At 43.6% G+C, this 17706-nt stretch overlaps 1 protein-coding gene across 1 annotated transcript in view; it reads left to right on the top strand.

Annotated features, from left to right (window-relative positions):
- Positions 1-17706, top strand: part of LOC128600242 (potassium channel subfamily T member 2) — a 93745-nt gene that overhangs the window by 59417 nt on the left and 16622 nt on the right. Inside the window, exons 15-17 of the mRNA XM_053612573.1 lie at positions 15129-15237; positions 16128-16184; positions 17364-17516. Coding sequence (XP_053468548.1) covers positions 15129-15237; positions 16128-16184; positions 17364-17516 — 319 coding nt within the window. The remainder of the gene's footprint in view (positions 1-15128; positions 15238-16127; positions 16185-17363; positions 17517-17706) is intronic.

Raw genomic sequence — 17706 nt, forward strand, 5'->3', positions numbered from 1 at the left:
CTTTCCCATTTCCGTCCCTTCCCTTCTTTTTCCTTTCCTTTCCCATTTCCGTCCCTTCCCTTCTTTTTCCTTTCCTTTCCCGTTTCCGTTCTTCCCTTCTTTTTCCTTTCCTTTCCCGTTTCCGTTCTTCCCCTTCCCGTCCTTCTTTTTCCTTTCCTTCCCCGTTTCCGTCCTTTCCCTTCTTTTTCCTTTTCTTTCCTTTCCTTCCCCATTTCCCTTCCTTCCGTTCTTTTCCTTTCCCTTTCCCTCCCTTTTTTCTTGTTCCTTTCTTTCCCTTCCCTTCCCTTCCTTTCCATTCTTTTTACTTTCTTTCCCTTCTTTTCCCGTTCCTTTCTTTCCCTTACCGTCCTTCTTTTTCCTGTCCTTCCCCGTCTCCGTCCCTTCCCTTCCCTTCTTTTCCCTTCTTCCTTCCTTCTTTCTGATTGGCTGAGTGAGGCTTTTCCCTCTTAACCAGTCACTCAGTTTGTTTCAAGCCCCCCCCCCCCCCCCCCCCAAACCTCACCGGTGAACCGAGGCCGCAATATTTATAGAGTTTAATTACGAGCTCAAGGACGCTACGAAATAGAAATGAACGTAAGAGTTGATCCGTAGCTCCCCGGATTTCCTCACGGCTCTGAGGGGTCCCCCGCTGCGCAGCATTAAACGCTGAATTCTGTTTTCGTAGTCTCTTCGCGTAATTCCTCGTGTTGTATTTCCTCAGTTTTATCGTTCTCGTCCATCGATTCCTTGTGGCTCATCATTACAGACTGACGGGCGCGATGGATGAAAGAAAAAAAAAAAAGAATGAAAAAAAAGAACCGAATCCCCACTTGGTTAGATTGATTGTGTGGAGCAAAGCAAAATGAAAAGTCCTGGGACTCAGCATTGATTTCAGCAGTTCAGCTCAGGAGCACGAGTCACTCGGCAGCATGGCTATAGCTCCGGGCAATGTTTTTCAAAGGAGAATCCCTGTACGCAAAAAAAACCCCAAAACATCAGTTGGACACAGCGAAACTGCAATTCAGGAACACGCCGGCATGCGTGAAATGCAAATCGGCAAATCAGAACGTTTTCTAATCAGATGCTTACACAGATGCATTGAGGCAGAACTTCCCGCTCTGGTGAAACTGTGCCAGATGATAATACTCCTGAACTTGTGACAGCTGGAGCCGGTCAGAACTGCTCCACGCATGCTAATTTCATATCCTAATTAATTAGGATGAATGACGTGTTTGTATAAACATCCCTGCTGTTTATCTCCCTAACCGCATTCGCCTTTTCTACACGTATCCTCACGCAAACGTCATTTACAAACGATTACACCGCAGCACGATGGAGTTCTCGACCCTGATTGGTCAGAAGCTGTTGAATCACTCTCTTCAACAGCAGCTTTTGACAGTAGCGCGGCCGCACATCGCAGGCTTATACTGTATTAACGCGCTCGTTTTAATGCGTTAACGTTTCTATGGTAACGACTCACACCGGGGATGTTGTACGTTTGGCGATCCGTATGAACGGATTTTAAACAGCGCGTGACGCGTGGTTGTTGATGTGGTGAGGCCTTCTGTGAGGAGATGTGGATGGAACATTGTATGGAAGGAGTCTCCAGGGTCAGTGCTAACTTCAAGAGGAAGAAAAACAGAAAGGAAGGAGAGCGATATCAGGAAACGCACAATGTGGCCAAAAGTATGAGGACACCTGACCGTCACACCTGTCTGTCTATCTATCTATCTATCTATCTATCTCTCTGTCTGTCTGTCTATCTCTCTGTCTATCTATCTATCTATCTATCTTTCTATCTATCTCTCTGTCTGTCTATCTATCTATCTGTCTGTCTGTCTGTCTACCTCTCTGTCTGTCTATCTGTCTATCTCTCTGTCTGTCTATCTATCTATCTTTCTATCTATCTCTCTGTCTGTCTATCTATCTATCTATCTATCTAGCTCTCTGTCTGTCTGTCTATCTATCTGTCTGTCTGTCTGTCTACCTCTCTGTCTGTCTATCTGTCTATCTATCTGTCTGTCTATCTATCTATCTATCTATCTGTCTACCTGTCTGTCTGTCTATCTATCTATCTATCTGTCTGTCTATCTATCTATCTGTCTGTCTGTCTACCTGTCTGTCTGTCTATCTGTCTGTCTATCTGTCTGTCTATCTGTCTATCTATCTGTCTGTCTGTCTGTCTGTCTACCTGTCTGTCTATCTGTCTATCTCTCTGTCTGTCTGTCTATCTATCTATCTATCTATCTGTCTATCTCTCTGTCTGTCTGTCTATCTATCTATCTATCTATCTATCTATCTCTCTGTCTGTCTATCTATCTGTCTGTCTATCTATCTATCTATCTGTCTGTCTGTCTACCTGTCTGTCTGTCTATCTATCTATCTCTCTGTCTGTCTATCTATCTATCTCTCTATCTGTTTGTCTGTCTATCTGTCTGTCTGCCTGTCTGTCTGTCTGTCTGTCTATCTATCTATCTCTCTGTCTGTCTGTCTATCTGTCTGTCTGTCTATCTGTCTATCTGTCTATCTATGCATCTATCTATCTGTCTGTCTGTCTGTCTGTCTGGTCTGTGGTCATCAGACAGTACGCAGGCTACAGACAGCATGAATATATTAGTTTAAAATGCTGGAGTATTCCTTTAACCTATCATTAAAGCAATACTATACGTATGGACACTAAGTTAGAAATAGATTATTGTTAGCGTCCTCTCGAATCAGTGGACTAGCAGGCCAACAAATCCTAGATGCTGCTGATATAGTAACTGCTGAGATTATTATGAATCTCACATTTCAGAATCAACACTTGACATGTGTTTGATATTTTTCCACGGTGGTGTTTTCGACCGATCGGTCAGCACTTGCTCTGTGCCGTGTGTGTGTGTGTGTGTGTGTGTGTGTGTGTGTGTGTGTGTTCTCACACTGGCCGGATGAGCTGCTCTAAGTGGCTGGGTGGGCGGCTTTAATGACTGCCACTGAAGACTTGACTCCAGCTCTACTACAAATGGCTTAATCTCTGATTGAGTTCGGCCCACTCGGGTTCTCCTGCGAGCATTTTCACCCCTAGCTTTAGAGATTCTGGGTTTTGCATCGCTTCTGGGGCCTTTTGCGCGTTCATTGATTTTTTTTTTTTTTTATTCATTTTTTTTTTTTCGGTGTACATGAAGCTCAGCGGTAAGCCGACGCCGGGCTCTCGGCACTCCGTGTGCTGTGCAGTTCAGAATAGGGGAACGGCGTGCCGATTTAATGAGTGTGTCTGGTGAAAGAGGGATCGGAGGAGGGCAATTACTGTCTGCAGGGAGGAGAGCAGAGAGCGAGATCACACAGTCACCTCGACTGTAAGGACAGATGTTACAAAGTGAATAGCTGGATCAGAGAGAGAGAGAGACAGAGAAAGCGAGAGAGACCCCAGCAGATCCAACTACCTTTTTCGAGGACATATTCAATCGAGAATACGTTCACGAAATAAACCGTTCATCATATAAACAATAATAGACCAGTTTACGGATGTAAGATATATATAATCTGCTCCCGTTGTACCTATTATTCTACAGTAACTGTGTGCACATTAGAAGTGATGCGTTCAAATGCACGCAGTCCACAGTTGCAGCAATGACGTTCATCCCTAGGCACGCCTAGAAGCCTACATGGGCACGGACAGCAGTTTGGGCTAAATGTGAAAGAAATATAGGATTGTAGGGGAATAGGAGCACTATAGAAGGAAAAGGATGGCAATATGATAGTATGTGAATAAGATTATAAGATCTAATAGATAGACGGGGAGGCTCGCCGGTTTAGTGATTAGAACGTTTGCCTCGCGTCTCCACGGTCGGGGGTTCGAATCCCGCCTCCGCCCTGTGTGTGCGGAGCTTGCAGGTTCTCCTCGTGCTTCGGAGGTTCGCTCCGGGTATTCCGCTTTCCTCCCCGAGTCCAAAGACATGCGTTGTCCCAATTGTCCCTGGTGTGCGAATATGTGTGCGATCGTGCCCTTTGATGTATTGGCACCCCGTCCAGGGTTATGGGATAGGCTCCTCGTGACCCTGGATAGGATATTCGGTACAGAAAATGGATGGATGGATGGATGGATCTTACAGATAGACTACTGAGGATAGGATAGGACAAGAAACGGAAAGAAATGTGGTAAGGTACGACCGAAAAAAAAGGAATGAGACGGGATTGGACAGGACAAGAAAGGAATATGGTAGCAAAGGAATAGAACAGAATAAAGGATACGATAGGAATTGAAGAGAAAAAGGGCGGGGGGGTGGGGGGATACGAAAGAATATGATGAGAAAATATACGGAGTAAAAGGACAGGAATAAAATAAGCAAATAGATAGGAGAGAAATATAATACATAGAAACAGGAGGGGAGGGGAGGGGAGGGGAGGGGAGGGGAGGGGAGGGGACAAATAAAGGAAAGGATTGTCGTAGGTTAAGACTAGAATAGAAATTGAATCAAATAAGGGATGGGATAGCGTAAGAATAATAATAATAATAATAATAATAACGCGATAATGGCTAGGATAGGAATTAAGGTATGATAGAAATAGTATAGTATGGGTTAGGAATAAAAAATGGATATAGAAATAGGATAGGAATAACAAGAGGCATTTGATTGGATAGGAACAGTAGAGGAAGAGAAGAGAAGAGGAAAGATACACGGCTAAATTAAATATTCAGAGTAACAGAGATGGGGAAGCATCAGAGCAATAACAGGAAGGGAAATTAAAAAGCGCTAATTTGAACACATTGTGTGTGTATTTGTGCGCGTGTGTGTGTGTGTGTGTGTGTGGCAAGGCAGAAGACATGATTAAAAGTGCATGTCTAATCCTCTCAAACCCTCACATTTTGACAGACTCTTCCCCAGCAGTCAGTAATCAACCTGATTATTTCGAAATCAGCCGAGTTTTCACAGGTAGTCATTTTTCCACGTACACAGTCGTGTGCCTCGACTGGAGATGGATTCATTTTTCGGTGCATGCTGTATTTGTGTTTTTTTTTAAAAGGTTGAACCTAAAAGCGCATGTTTTGTTGTTGTTGTTGTTGTTTGTTTTACTTTGAGTGAACCAAATGGATGTCTCTTGGGGAGTAAAAAAAAAGGGCAGTGCGTCAGTGTTTTGGTTGTTTTTTGGTATGCAGTTAATCGTGTTTTATTCCTCGCTGCAGCAGATAATCCGATCGTGCATTAGAGGGAAATGATAAATGCATGTTACTCGTTGGCTCTAATAGAAAACGAACGGCTCTGTCAGTCTCCATTAGGTGGACGGGAGAGGGCAGAAATAACAGGATGGACAGAGGGAGGTCCTCTTATCCTTTAGCTGTGATCTCAGGCTCTGTGTGTGTGTGTGTGTGTGTGTGTGTGTGTGTGTTTCTGCTTCTTAATAAACTGCTGCACCCTGAGGCTTTGCTTTTTCCACAGAAATGAAAGGCAACCACCCAGAAAGATGACCAAAAAACAACCAAAGCGTCCCAGCGTACAAAAAAAACAGGCTAGCATAAAGACCAAATGAGTCACGATTCTCTCGCTTTCATGGGGGGGTTGGGTAACCAGGCCAGGAAATGAGATGATCCTTAATTTTCACTCCATTCGGGCTAAAATAACAGTAGAGCTTCTTTAAGGTGGTGAGATAATGCAACCTGAATGGGTGATTATTATTATTATTATTATTATCATTATTATTATTATTATTATAGTATTATGTTACCCAACATCAGTGTTTTGTTTAAACAGAGCTACACACTGGATCTGGTTCTTGTGTGTGCTAAAATGATGACACGAAAGATCATTTTAGTATGATTCGGCCCTTTCGTTTGACTTAAGGTGCTGTTTTCATCATTTCTAGACTTACGTGTATGAATGCTTAGGACCATTACCATACCATACACCCTTCGTAAATATAGAGTGTATTCTAAAGAGCTTTTGTGTACAGATTGTTGGTCCAGTTCAGGTCAGAATCTAGTCAAATAGAATTTTGAAATTTCATCAGGTCTTGTAGAAATATGTCAAATCTGAGTGTCATCAGGGTAACAGCGGAAATGAATCCCCTGTTTTTTTAATAATGTTTCCAAGGGGTAGCATGTATGAAGAAAACAGCAGGGGCCCTAACACCGAGCCTTGCGGCACACCGTACTTTACCGACGTCACGTTAGAAAGTTCATCATTTAAACAAATAAATCGGTAGCGATAGGAAGGTAGGATCTAAACCAGGGGTGTCCAATCTTATCTTATCCGGAAAGGGCCGGTGTGGGTGCAGGTTTTTATTCCAACCAAGTAGAAGCCAAACCTGAGTCTATTGAAAGCTAAGATCAACTGATTAAACAGGTGGAATCAGGTGTTTCTCCTGCTCGGTTGGAATGAAAACCTGCACCCACACCACACCGGCCCTTTCCGGATCAGATCGGACACCCCTGATCTAAACCATTTTAATGCCTGTCCCTGAATACCAGCGTAGTTTTATAATCTATCTAAGAGCATGTCATGATCTATGGTGTCGAACGCAGCTTTGACCAGTAATCGTCCGGTCTTTAAGTCAGACGTTTCGCTAGAACCTCAGACCGTGTACCCAAAAGCACTTATGTACTTTTGACAAATTGTTCACAGAATCAAATCTGATGTAATAACAAAATTACAGACCCACATCCAGCCTGCCTCTGCTCTCCGAAACACATTTCCACCTTCATGTCTGAAAATTCGGATCGCGGTCTGACGAACCGTGTTTCAGCCAGTCGTTTCGAGACGGACGCCACGGCCGCTCGTTTACCTAGAACCAGACTCCAGGAAGATTTTTGCGGTTTTTATTGGTTTCACCTCAATAAAAAGGTTTCGGCATAACCGTGAAACTCGAACAGAATAGTGAGTTTTGGAGCGGTTCGACTCGCGCGAGCTCGTGAGCCGCACGTAAACGCTTCCTCGTCTTTCTTTTCACGTTTCATAGAGATTTACTGACTGTTACAAAGCGCTGACACTGGAGACTCCTTCCATAAACGTTACATAAACGTCGTCTTACAAAAAAAAACAAAACTACTTATGACCAAAATCAAAAACTGTATATATTATTTGTTAAATAAAGAAAACTCGCAGTATGATCTGTTTATTATGTAGAGTATACGCCATACAAGTCCCTGTGTAAGTTGTTACTATGGAAACAAAACCGTATGAGAACATTGCAGTAGAGCATTCATATAAACCTGTGATATGCAGCTGCACTGCTGTCAGAGCTGCTGTTATAGGAAATATTTCTCTGATGTGTTTTTATTATTCCTTTATAAAATAGACATCTGGCAGAAAATGGAAGCGTTTTACGGCTCCGTCATTTTCCCTTTTCTTTCTCTGCGCTGGCTTTATTGTGAGGCCGCCAAGCTTTTATGAGTCGATATCGCTGTGAAATCCAAACAATAAATATCGACGCGCAGCTTTCAAACAGACGATGTTGTGTTTTCTGACGCCGGAGATTAAAGCAATGCTTTAACGGCACCTAGAGATCACGTCTTCCCCCTTTCTGTCTTCACCCCCACGTCTTCCGACGTGAACGAACCACGTTACGGCTGCGGCGTACCGTACGACGGGCCGAGCTTTGAAATACGGAAAAAACAGTATTCAAATGGCGCTACGTCTCGAATGGATGATGATGATGATGATGATGATGATGATGTCATTTAATTCAATATTATCTAAAATTATAGTGCGAGCGTTTCATATTTCATTCAGCACTTTTTTTAATCACCTCCGAGCTGAAAATGTGCTTCTGGGTTGACTGAAAAATGTCGGTGCTGCAGGCGAGAAAGCATTTCGAAAAAGCGTATTACGGAATTCATTTATGATTTATTGCGTTTCATAATTTATTCGGTAATATTTAAAAACATCGGGCGCAGGGATATTGCCTGTCTGGCTGAATCAGTACACACACTGTAGACTGGACTGAAATATTCGCATTCAAATATATAACTACAGAAGGCCACGTATACGTGTTCCGCTCGTGTTCTCGCTCAAGGGTCTTCGTCGTCTGCTGGAGGGAGATTTATATTGAAACTTGACACAGTCTAAGACACTAAACCGGGAGATTTGCATTTATATTTGCAGCGTTTAAGGGACGCCGTTATCCAGAGCGCCTTACAGAAGTGATTCGTTAGTCTGTAATGAAAAACATATATTCATACAAAATACAAAAACATATATTCATACATATTCATACAAGTACACACAGGCCAGGGGTTAAGAATACCATACCAATACTAAGTACGGGAAAAAACACCTCGGGGCATGCTGTTAGAGGAAAGTCATCAATAATAGGGTGGTGTGATGAGGTAGAATTTTCCAGAGACAAAATTGCCTATTTCTTCCATCTTCTATACCGCTTATCCTTCCTTCAGGGTCACGAGGAACCTGGAGTCTATCCCAGGGAGCATCGGGAACAAGGCGGGGTACACACTGGACAGGGAGCCAATCCATCGCAGGGCACAATCACATACACACTCACACACCCGTTCATACACTACGGACACTTTAGACACGCCAATCAGCCTACCACGCATGTCTTTGGACTGGGGGAGGAAACCGGAGTACCCGGAGGAAACCCCCGCTGCACGGGGAGAACATGCAAACTCCGCACATACATGGACACGGCGGGAATCGAGCCCCCGACCCTGGAGGTGTGAGGTGAACGTGCTAACCACTAAGCTACCGTGCGCCCCAAATTGCCTATTTGTTAAAAAAAAAAAAAGAACATGTCATAGCTTGATCTGTTTGTAGATAGTTCCTGTTAGCGCTTATGTCATAGCAGCTATAAACATCCTTTCCCTGACTAGTTTCTCTTTTGTTAATAAGACAAAAAAAAACCACAGCATGGGTCAAGTTGAGGCGTGCTTGTTGTTCGAGGAGAACGTCGTACAGAGCAGGGTTTGGCGAGTGGATTCTGGTATGTGGGGGTACATTTGGGCTTTGTATGTAAGCATCGATGTTTTAAAGCTGATGCGGGAGCCAGTGCAAGCGAACGGCGTAATCGAAAAATTACGCGAGGGAACAAGAGGAGGTCAAAAACAAGGTATCCAGCTGCATTCTGATTCAGTTTGCAGGGATCTAACGGCATGCGGGGGACGGCCTTCCAGGAAGCAATTACAGTCCGTTCTTAAGACGATGAGGGTGAGAAATGGCCAGATGCTTCCGATGTTGTAACTGCAAAAAAGTTGAAATGTGCCAAGAAATCTGCCAATGGGGTAAGCAAAACCGACCTCAAATCCACATGCACGTTCTCGCTGTGGTTGCTGGGACAACGGTTGCTGCGATGGTCTTGGGACTGCAATTACCACATGCAGTTCTGCACTCAGGTCTCCTTTAGTGAACAGTGGACTAGTTCAACAAAGACTTCATATAAAACCATAATGAACTTTCTTTTACTCTCACACTATCCGTCGTTACCCAGATGAGGACGGGTTCCCTTCTGAGTCCGGTTCCTCTCAAGGTTTCTTCCTCGTATCATCTCAGGGAGTTTTTCCCTCACCACCGTCACCACTGGCTCGCTCAATAGGGATAAATTCACACACTTAATAACCTCTATCCTGTGTTTATATATTTCTGTAAAGCTGCTTTGAGACAACGTCCGTTGTTAAAAGCGCTATACACGTAAAACTAAATTGAATTGAATTGGCGGTGTGAGGCAAACACACTAACCACTAAGCCACCGTGTGCCCTATTACAAGAATTTATCCTTTAATATAAGATTAATAATTGGCAAAAAAAAAAAACAGCTTACAATAAGCATAAAAAAAACACAATTTCTTCAAACAGCGTAATAAAAATAAGTGACTTTGTCTTAAATGAAGGCACCAGAAGCGTTGTTATTTTTAGCATTTTTATTAAAACGCTGCAACATGGTGTCAGGGGTTGTAGAAGGCGGCGGATGCGAGCGAAGATTTTTATCGAATGAAAAAAACCAAACAACGAAAGCCGTGAAAACACGAACCATAAACGTAACAACGGACACGAGGCAAAAACATGCGGACTACGAGAGCGGCTGTAGGACTCGTGACAACGCACGAACACGACAACGACAAAAGCTGGACGATTAGGTGCTGAGAAACTAGACCTTCTATAGGCGTGATTATTACTGTAGGGGTAACACGGAACAGGTGAGAGTGATCAGTGGGACATGTGACATGCTGGGGCTGATGGGTAATGTAGTTCAGTGTGGATTTCGGCATAGATGCTTCATTGAAAAACTTGAAGTCTTAAAATAAGGAGCACCATCTTGTTATTGGTTAACTCTAGCTCAATTCTTCAAATCAGAATGCTTTTCTACGTGCTTGACGAGATGATTTTTCCTCTTACGCAAACTCCTTTCCCAGGACGAGGCTTTCTTAAAATTCCTCTTTTTTTGCAGTGCAGGTTAGCAGCATGAGAAGAGAATGGAGCAGGTTTTTCAGAACTACACCAACGTTTTAGACCAGATTGGACAACCCTGGTCTACATGGAGCAGATGTGGATCTACCCTTTCATGTCAATTGATATAAGCATCCCTCTAGGGAGTAAGATACTACAGCTGGGCTACTACTTCCAGAGCTCATGAGGATAAACAAACTGCCGGGAGATCAATCAGTATCAGGACAGTAATAGTTACAGTCGTAGTTCGGCTGATCTTGTGGCATGAATATCCTCAGTAACAGCGCCGCTTTGAACCCAGGGTCCTCGAGATCATTCTAGATGAGAAAAAAAAAGACATCTGACTATAAACAGGACAAGAATTTCGGAGACAGAATGACACCACTTGGCAGTTGCTAATGTCTGAGACATCTAGTGTACGCACCCCCCCCCCCCAGTTGTTATAATCCCTGTTGTCTTCAAGGCAATCGGAATATGGCCAGATGTTATGGAGCCATTCAAGATGGAAATAATGAACAAAATGAGGTCTTCGTGAGAGCGCTGTGGAAGCGATGGCATCCGGCAGACGAGAGAGATGAACGTCGTCTGCAGAACGGAGAGAGGAACGTATTACGGAGACGGGAAACGGGGGAGTGAAAATGAAGTGTAATAATAGAGGTAGGAAGGAAAGAATGTCTTGTTAATCTTCAACTTCAAAGAAGGTGGTGAAGTTCAATCAGCAGACTGACCGCTAGCAGCTTGGAAGACAAGTTGTCCTGCGTTTTGGAGAAGGAAGATCTGAATAACGGCGGTGTTCTTCAGCAGTTTAAGTACGCAGAGTTACCAAACATTTCATCTTGTCTCGTTAGGTCGAGAGGTTTGCTATCGGCCCGAAGGGAGGTTCATCAAAAAGAGTCTCGGGATTGTTCTGCTTTCAGAAATTTCCCCCGTTCCGAGTTTGTCACATTCCTACTTTCTCTTTTGGTTTTGGTTTTGGTTTTGGTCTTGTCTCTGCCTGTCAAAGGTCTGATTGCGTATCGTCCGTATCTAACCCTGTCTGCATGTGAGTAGACCCTTGCTGTGGATTACAGCAGGACAGTGCGCGTTTGATAGCCCCTAATAAAAACTGCGTTGTGTTTACATTCTTGCATCCTACATCAAACCACACCTGAAGTATTGACAAGTCTGGAACTATAACATCAGCCACCGTTCTATTAACAGGATGATGAGCGAGCATCTAAGGAATCGTCGATTCCGTCCGTGCGGATGATCTTCGGGTTCGACGTCCGGGTTTCCCTCCGGTTCGCTGGTTTCGTTCCACCTCCCGTACAGAAATCGTGCCGGTGACTGGATTAACCGCTTTAAATTGTCACACTTTAAAGTGTGACTGAGTGTGTGAAAGCGTGAATGCTTTGGTGCTCTGTGATAGAACCGTGTTCCCAGGATAGACCCTGGATCGGCCGCCACCCTGACCAGAATAAAGCGGGTCATGAGGATGAATAGAAACTTCTTGTTCTCACTGCAAATGGGTTTTGTTTCGTGAAAACGTCTGGGTGACGCATGTGACCCTGTTCCCCGAGAAGGGAACTCCGACGTTGCGTTAAGCACGCGAGAGGCGCTGCCCATAGTGTTATGCTTTATGCAACGTCAAAGTTCCCGTCGAAAGGGAACGCGAGCCGTTATAGAAAACTTGCGTGCGGGAAATGCTCACTCTGTGTCTAAACAAATGAACTTTTTTTACTTTGTTTTCACTTGTTTTGAGAATATCGACCGAAAAACGTTGTTTTCGGATTCATCGCGTGTAAAGGAAGGGTTGGAAAGATGTGTTTTTGGTGGTCGAAAATGGCTTTTAGCGTGGCTGGAAAGGCAAAACGGATAATAAAAGATCCAAAAGCTGAATGCGACTGAGCAGGTAGAAGAGGGGGTTTTTTTTTTTTTTGGTTGGTTTGTTTGTTTGTGCGTTTTTTTTTTTCTTTCTATGATGATTTAAATATTTAAAACGAATCACACAATCCATGGTTTCACTTTGATAAAATTGTTCCTTAACCCTTTCGTTCCTGGCAATCTCCATTTTTCTGACTATTTCATTTTGGCCCGTTTCCATTCATTTGTGCTTCTTTTCTCTCTTTTTATCAGTCTTTTATGAGGACCGTGATTGCTTCTTCTGTCGTATTATGTAACGTGCCTTGAGGCTTGGTGAAATTCACTTTACAGAAAATAAAAAAAATGCTTGTCCATGAAAGGCAAAAAAGGAAAAGGAAAAAAAAAAAAAAAAAAAAAGGCAAAGCTGCTTACAGCAATAATGGCTCTGTGGAGTTCAGCCCCTTCTTCATCCGTTTACAGAAACACAGAACCCCGTTCGTGATAAAAAAAGAATCGCCGTAGGTCAGAATTTTGAAAGCCTGATACTGAATAACAGGCGACCCGTTTCTCCGTTTTTGCGAGCGCGATCGTACGGATTCGACTGTAATTAGCGAGTGTTGTAAATATTTGCTCATTACAGATGAACTGCCAGCAAAGCCAACATGCTGCTCTGGTAAATTAGCGCCGCAGCTGTTTATAGCCGTAGGCGTTTTCCTTTAATTGATACGACAACGCTGTGTTGTGATTCGTGCGTTTATAAACGCCTTTTCCCTTTTTCCTCTTTCCGTCTCCTTTTTTTCTTTTAATCTTTATCTCACTCTCGTTGTTTGAATAATGGTGAAGGAAATAGCCTGCTGGTGTGTGTGTGGGTGTGTGGGTGTGTGTACGGTGGTTTTAGAGCGCAGTCATGAAAGGCATTGAAGTGAGAGGAGGGACAGAGGTCATTTTACAGCCAGCCTTAATGGCAGACGAGAGCCGAGGCCCTTTGGACCAGATGCTGGCTTTCGTCTGGAGATTAAAAAAAAAAAAGCGTTTAAAGCGTTTAAAACTCCTTCGTCGTGTGCGTACACCCGTCTTAAACACGTCATACGTCTAAAGTCGTGTCCCATCTGATCAGGGATTTCATGATCAGGGTGCCGTTTATAGTCCACGCATCGCTTAATATGAAGCTTTAAAGGTTCCTTTTCAGCATTTTTAAACGATCTCAGACAGTACTTTTGTTTTCTTACAAGGTCACCTTGCTGACCCGCTGCGTTTTGCTCTTGAACGAGTGACCGACTCGAATACTCTAGCTTAGAATTCGCAGATACAGGAAATGTTCACTCGCATCCATTAAGGACATTCGAATCATTTACTTAAAAGACCTAGAGTTTTTAAATAATCGTTTCCTTTCAGTATGTACTCCAGGTTGCAGTGTCGTACGGTGTTTCAAAGCGACTTTATCAGTTAATATCACAATTTGACTGAAAATAATCTTTAGTTACAGTTAGATTTACCAAGCACTTGTCTAGACACGCAAAGTGCTTTGCGTAGTATTGTGTGTGGGGGGAGGTGGGGCTACACTAGTGGATGAACGCCCACCACACACCACACATTAGCGGAGAGGAGAGAGTGATGTAGCCAATTTAGAGATGGGGATTATTAGGGGGCCGTGATAGATAACGGTCAATGGGGGAATTTGGCCTGGACTCCGGGTTTATACCCCTACTCTTTTACGATAACAGTCCTGGGACTTTTAATGACGACAGAGAGTCAGGACCTCGGTTTAACGTCTCATCTGAAAGACACAGTATGGTGTCCCCGACCGCACGATGGCTTAGTGGTTAGCACGTTCGCCACACAACTCCAGGGTCGGGGGTTCGATTCCCACTGTGCGCCCTGTGTGTTGTCCCCGTGCTGCGGGGGTTTCCTCCGGGTACTCCGGTTTCCTCCCCCAGTCCAAAGACATGCATGGTAGGCTGATTGTCTGCATGTCTAAAGTGTCCGTAGCGTATGAATGGGTGTGTGATGGATTGGCACCCTGTCCAGGGTGTACCCCGCCTTGTGCCCGATGCTCCCTGGGGTAGGCTCCAGGTCCCCAGGACCCTGAAAAGGATAAGCAGTATAGAAGATGGATGGAGTGTCCCCGTCACTGTACTGGGGCATAGGGCCTACACACCCCACAGGGTGAGCGCCCCCTGCTGGCCTCACTAATACCACTTCTAACCAGCAACCTTAGTTTTCCCCAGGAGGTCTCCCATCCAGGTACAGGCTCAATCAAGCTTAGCGTCAGTGAGAAACCAGGCGAGAGCTGCACGGAGACATGCCTCTGGCTTTAAGCAATTCGGATGATGCAACTTCTTGTTGAACTTGTGAAATTAAATATTTCAGAAGGGGTGAGTGTGTTCAGGTGAAAGCTTTAACTGAATATTGTCATTTTTTTTCATAAAAATGAAAAAGTATGTTTCAGGCATGTAATGTTAAATTGATTGAAATATTAATGCAGAAATGAGTGAGGAGTGAGGAGGCTGTTCTTACAGCAACAGAACACACGGTATATCTATTTCCTGTACGGCGTGTACTTGTACTTGTACTGATAACGCCAATACATTCAGCGTTTATATTCATTTGGTCAGATTTTCATTCCCAAACAGGTGAACATTATTTACATTTATCTCAGTGCAGTTTCTCTTGTCTTGTCATCACAGGTAAAGAAATGTTCAACCTTTTATTCTGCTACGGTTTTAAACAAAATAAATAAATAAATCCTTCAAAACAAAGGAATTTCTTTGCGGTCTGTTTGCGATGTGATCCGTTCATTCAAGGAGCAACGTTAAATGGATTATTTCCTTATGTTTACGTCTCTCGGGTCGGTGGGAATGAAAAGAACGCTTAAAAAGTACTATTTTCTTATTCTGTTTTTTTTTTTTTCCTGCTCATTTCTGTTCAATACAGATCACGTGGTGTGTGAAGAAGAGTTTAAATACGCCATGCTCGCCCTCAACTGTGTATGCCCGGGGACGTCCACTCTGATTACTTTACTGATACATTCCTCCAGAGGACAGTGAGTATACACACACGCACACACACACACACACACACACACACACATATACACATACTTTCAACTAACTAAATACCGAACTAATTATTAGCTAATTACTGCTGTAAGTCTGGTTCCTCTTGAGGTTTCTTCTTCTGGTCATCTCAGAGAGATTGTCCTCGTGACTGTTGCCTCTGGCTTGCTCATTAGGGATCTAAATCCACATCCGAATATCTGTAAAGCTGCTTGGCGATGTTGCCTATTGCTAAAAGTGCTAGACAGGTCAAATTGAATTGAATTCAGGTGGTACAGCGTGTCCTCTTGCTGCCTCACAGCTCCACGGTTCCCGGTCCGATCCTGAGCTCGGGTTACTCTTACTGTCTGTGTGGGTTTCCTCCGAGCTCTCCTGCCTCTCAGAAACATGCTGGTAGATGAATTGGTGACTCTAAATTGCCCCGTGTATGAGTGTGTGTGTGTGCATGGTGCGATGGTTTTCCCGCCTCGTATTCAGTGTTCCCGGTACTGACTTCGGATCCATCACCTCCCTGGACCTGACCTGGATAAAACGCTTACGGAAGACGAAGACTAAATGAACCTAGCTCTGACCTTAACCTCACTAACCAAAAGGAACTGTTTTGGCTGTCTTTTTGTAAAAGTATCATTTATTTTGTGAGGACCAGGTGATTATGAGGACATTTGACACTATCCTGACATTATGAGGACTCTCACAAATGGCTAAAACCATATCCCATCTCCCTCCCAAACCCCGCCCGACCCCCCCCCCCCCCACACACACACACACTCTGATTCTTATTGTTGCTAAATTCTGCCATGTCTGCAACTCAAGTCACACACACACACACACACACACAGACCTGAATTTTTACCTACAGTGCGTGTTTTATTTTCAGAACAGCGCCTTTAGAAACCTTCAGGCAGCGAGGAGGAGCCTTTCAGCCCCTTAGCAGGTCCGTAACCTCACAAACACCATTTCACTGCTTAATGTGAAACGGCTCCTAGTGAAGCCCATTAAACACTTTCCATCAGGATCTAATGGTTTTAATGGTTTCCAAGAGTCCTCTCCTAATTGATCCAAGAGTTTCAGCATGTAATTAATTACACTGTTGTATCTTAATGGAATACTCGCCACCTCTGTCTAGGAAGTCCATTAGGTCCATCGAGTCAGACTTGTGTAACACTTGTGCAACGTTTAATATCATGACAGCCGTTATCTGTAATGCATTGTGCTCAGAAGTTGGATATTTTCCAAATCGGTACTTCCAGTTTTCCGATCTAATCACGCTTTTCCAGACGCTACGGGAACAAATGAGCGATTCTAGATTTTGTCGTTGTTTCCCTTGCCGAGTGTCTCTTACTGCGATTCGGTATGTTGAGTTTGGTTTCTCTGTTCATCAGGGTGCTAAGAGAAATGAACAGGGACATGTGGGCGGAGCTAGAAACTGTGCAGGACACCGATTGGTCAAACATCACAGTAGTGTTTTTACCGAAAAACGAAAACGTCTCTAACTATAGGGAAGTTTTATTTTCTTACCAAAATATTTTTTTCGTCGTATTGAGTGTAATGTTTCTACATTTATTTATTTGTTTGTTTGTTTAGTTACTTATTTACCCACAGTATGTTTTCCTGTTGCTAATATTTCGCCTGTTTTTACATTTCGTACTTTGTAAATCTCTTCCTATTCACTATATACGCTCGCTACGTAGGAGATAACATAATGTATACTGATATTAACTAATATTAACATCATGTTTACTAACAGTATGCGCCTACAAGTATGAGGTGTCCCCTTGTGTGTATTTTTCTTGTATTTTAACATCACACTCAACATGTTTGAGAAGACTAAAGTATTGACACCCATGACCCTTTGCCTACGGATTGTTCACTGCAAGATAAACCGAATTCTCAATGTGTGTTCATTGGGAATTATGGCTTACGGGACCGTTCCATTGGCCAGGTCCTATTTTACTGGGCGTTGCCTTATTCCAGCCTGATGCCTTGAAGAGGTGTGATATTTGGAGATTAGGATTGTGTGTTGTGTTGTCTAATGTTGGAGGAGTGAGGTGTGAATCGTTAAAAAGGTCATTGATGTTTTTTTGTTGTTTTTTTTTCTTCTCCTGTGCCAAAGGGAAGGAGGAGCAAACTCAGCCGACCAATGGCAGCGCACGTACCGCCGCTGCTCGGCCAACGAGGTGCATCACATCCGGCTGGAGGAGAGCAAGTTTTTCGGGGAGTACCAGGGCAAGAGCTTCACCTTCGCCTCATTCCACGCACACAAGAAGTGAGTTGTGTGTGTATTCGAGCCCCTTTCTTTACTTCTGGTGCTGATGAAAGCGTTGTATTGAATTTTATTTTTTTTTTTTTACAAAAATTTGCGTTCGAGTCCTTCGGATGCGACTCGGATTTATTTATTTATTTATTTTCTTCAAAGCTCTACTGATTTCTGTCCTAAGCTGCTGCGCTGTTACACT

Source organism: Ictalurus furcatus, chromosome 24, assembly GCF_023375685.1.
Source record: "Ictalurus furcatus strain D&B chromosome 24, Billie_1.0, whole genome shotgun sequence".
NCBI classification, from domain to species: Eukaryota; Metazoa; Chordata; class Actinopteri; order Siluriformes; family Ictaluridae; genus Ictalurus; species Ictalurus furcatus.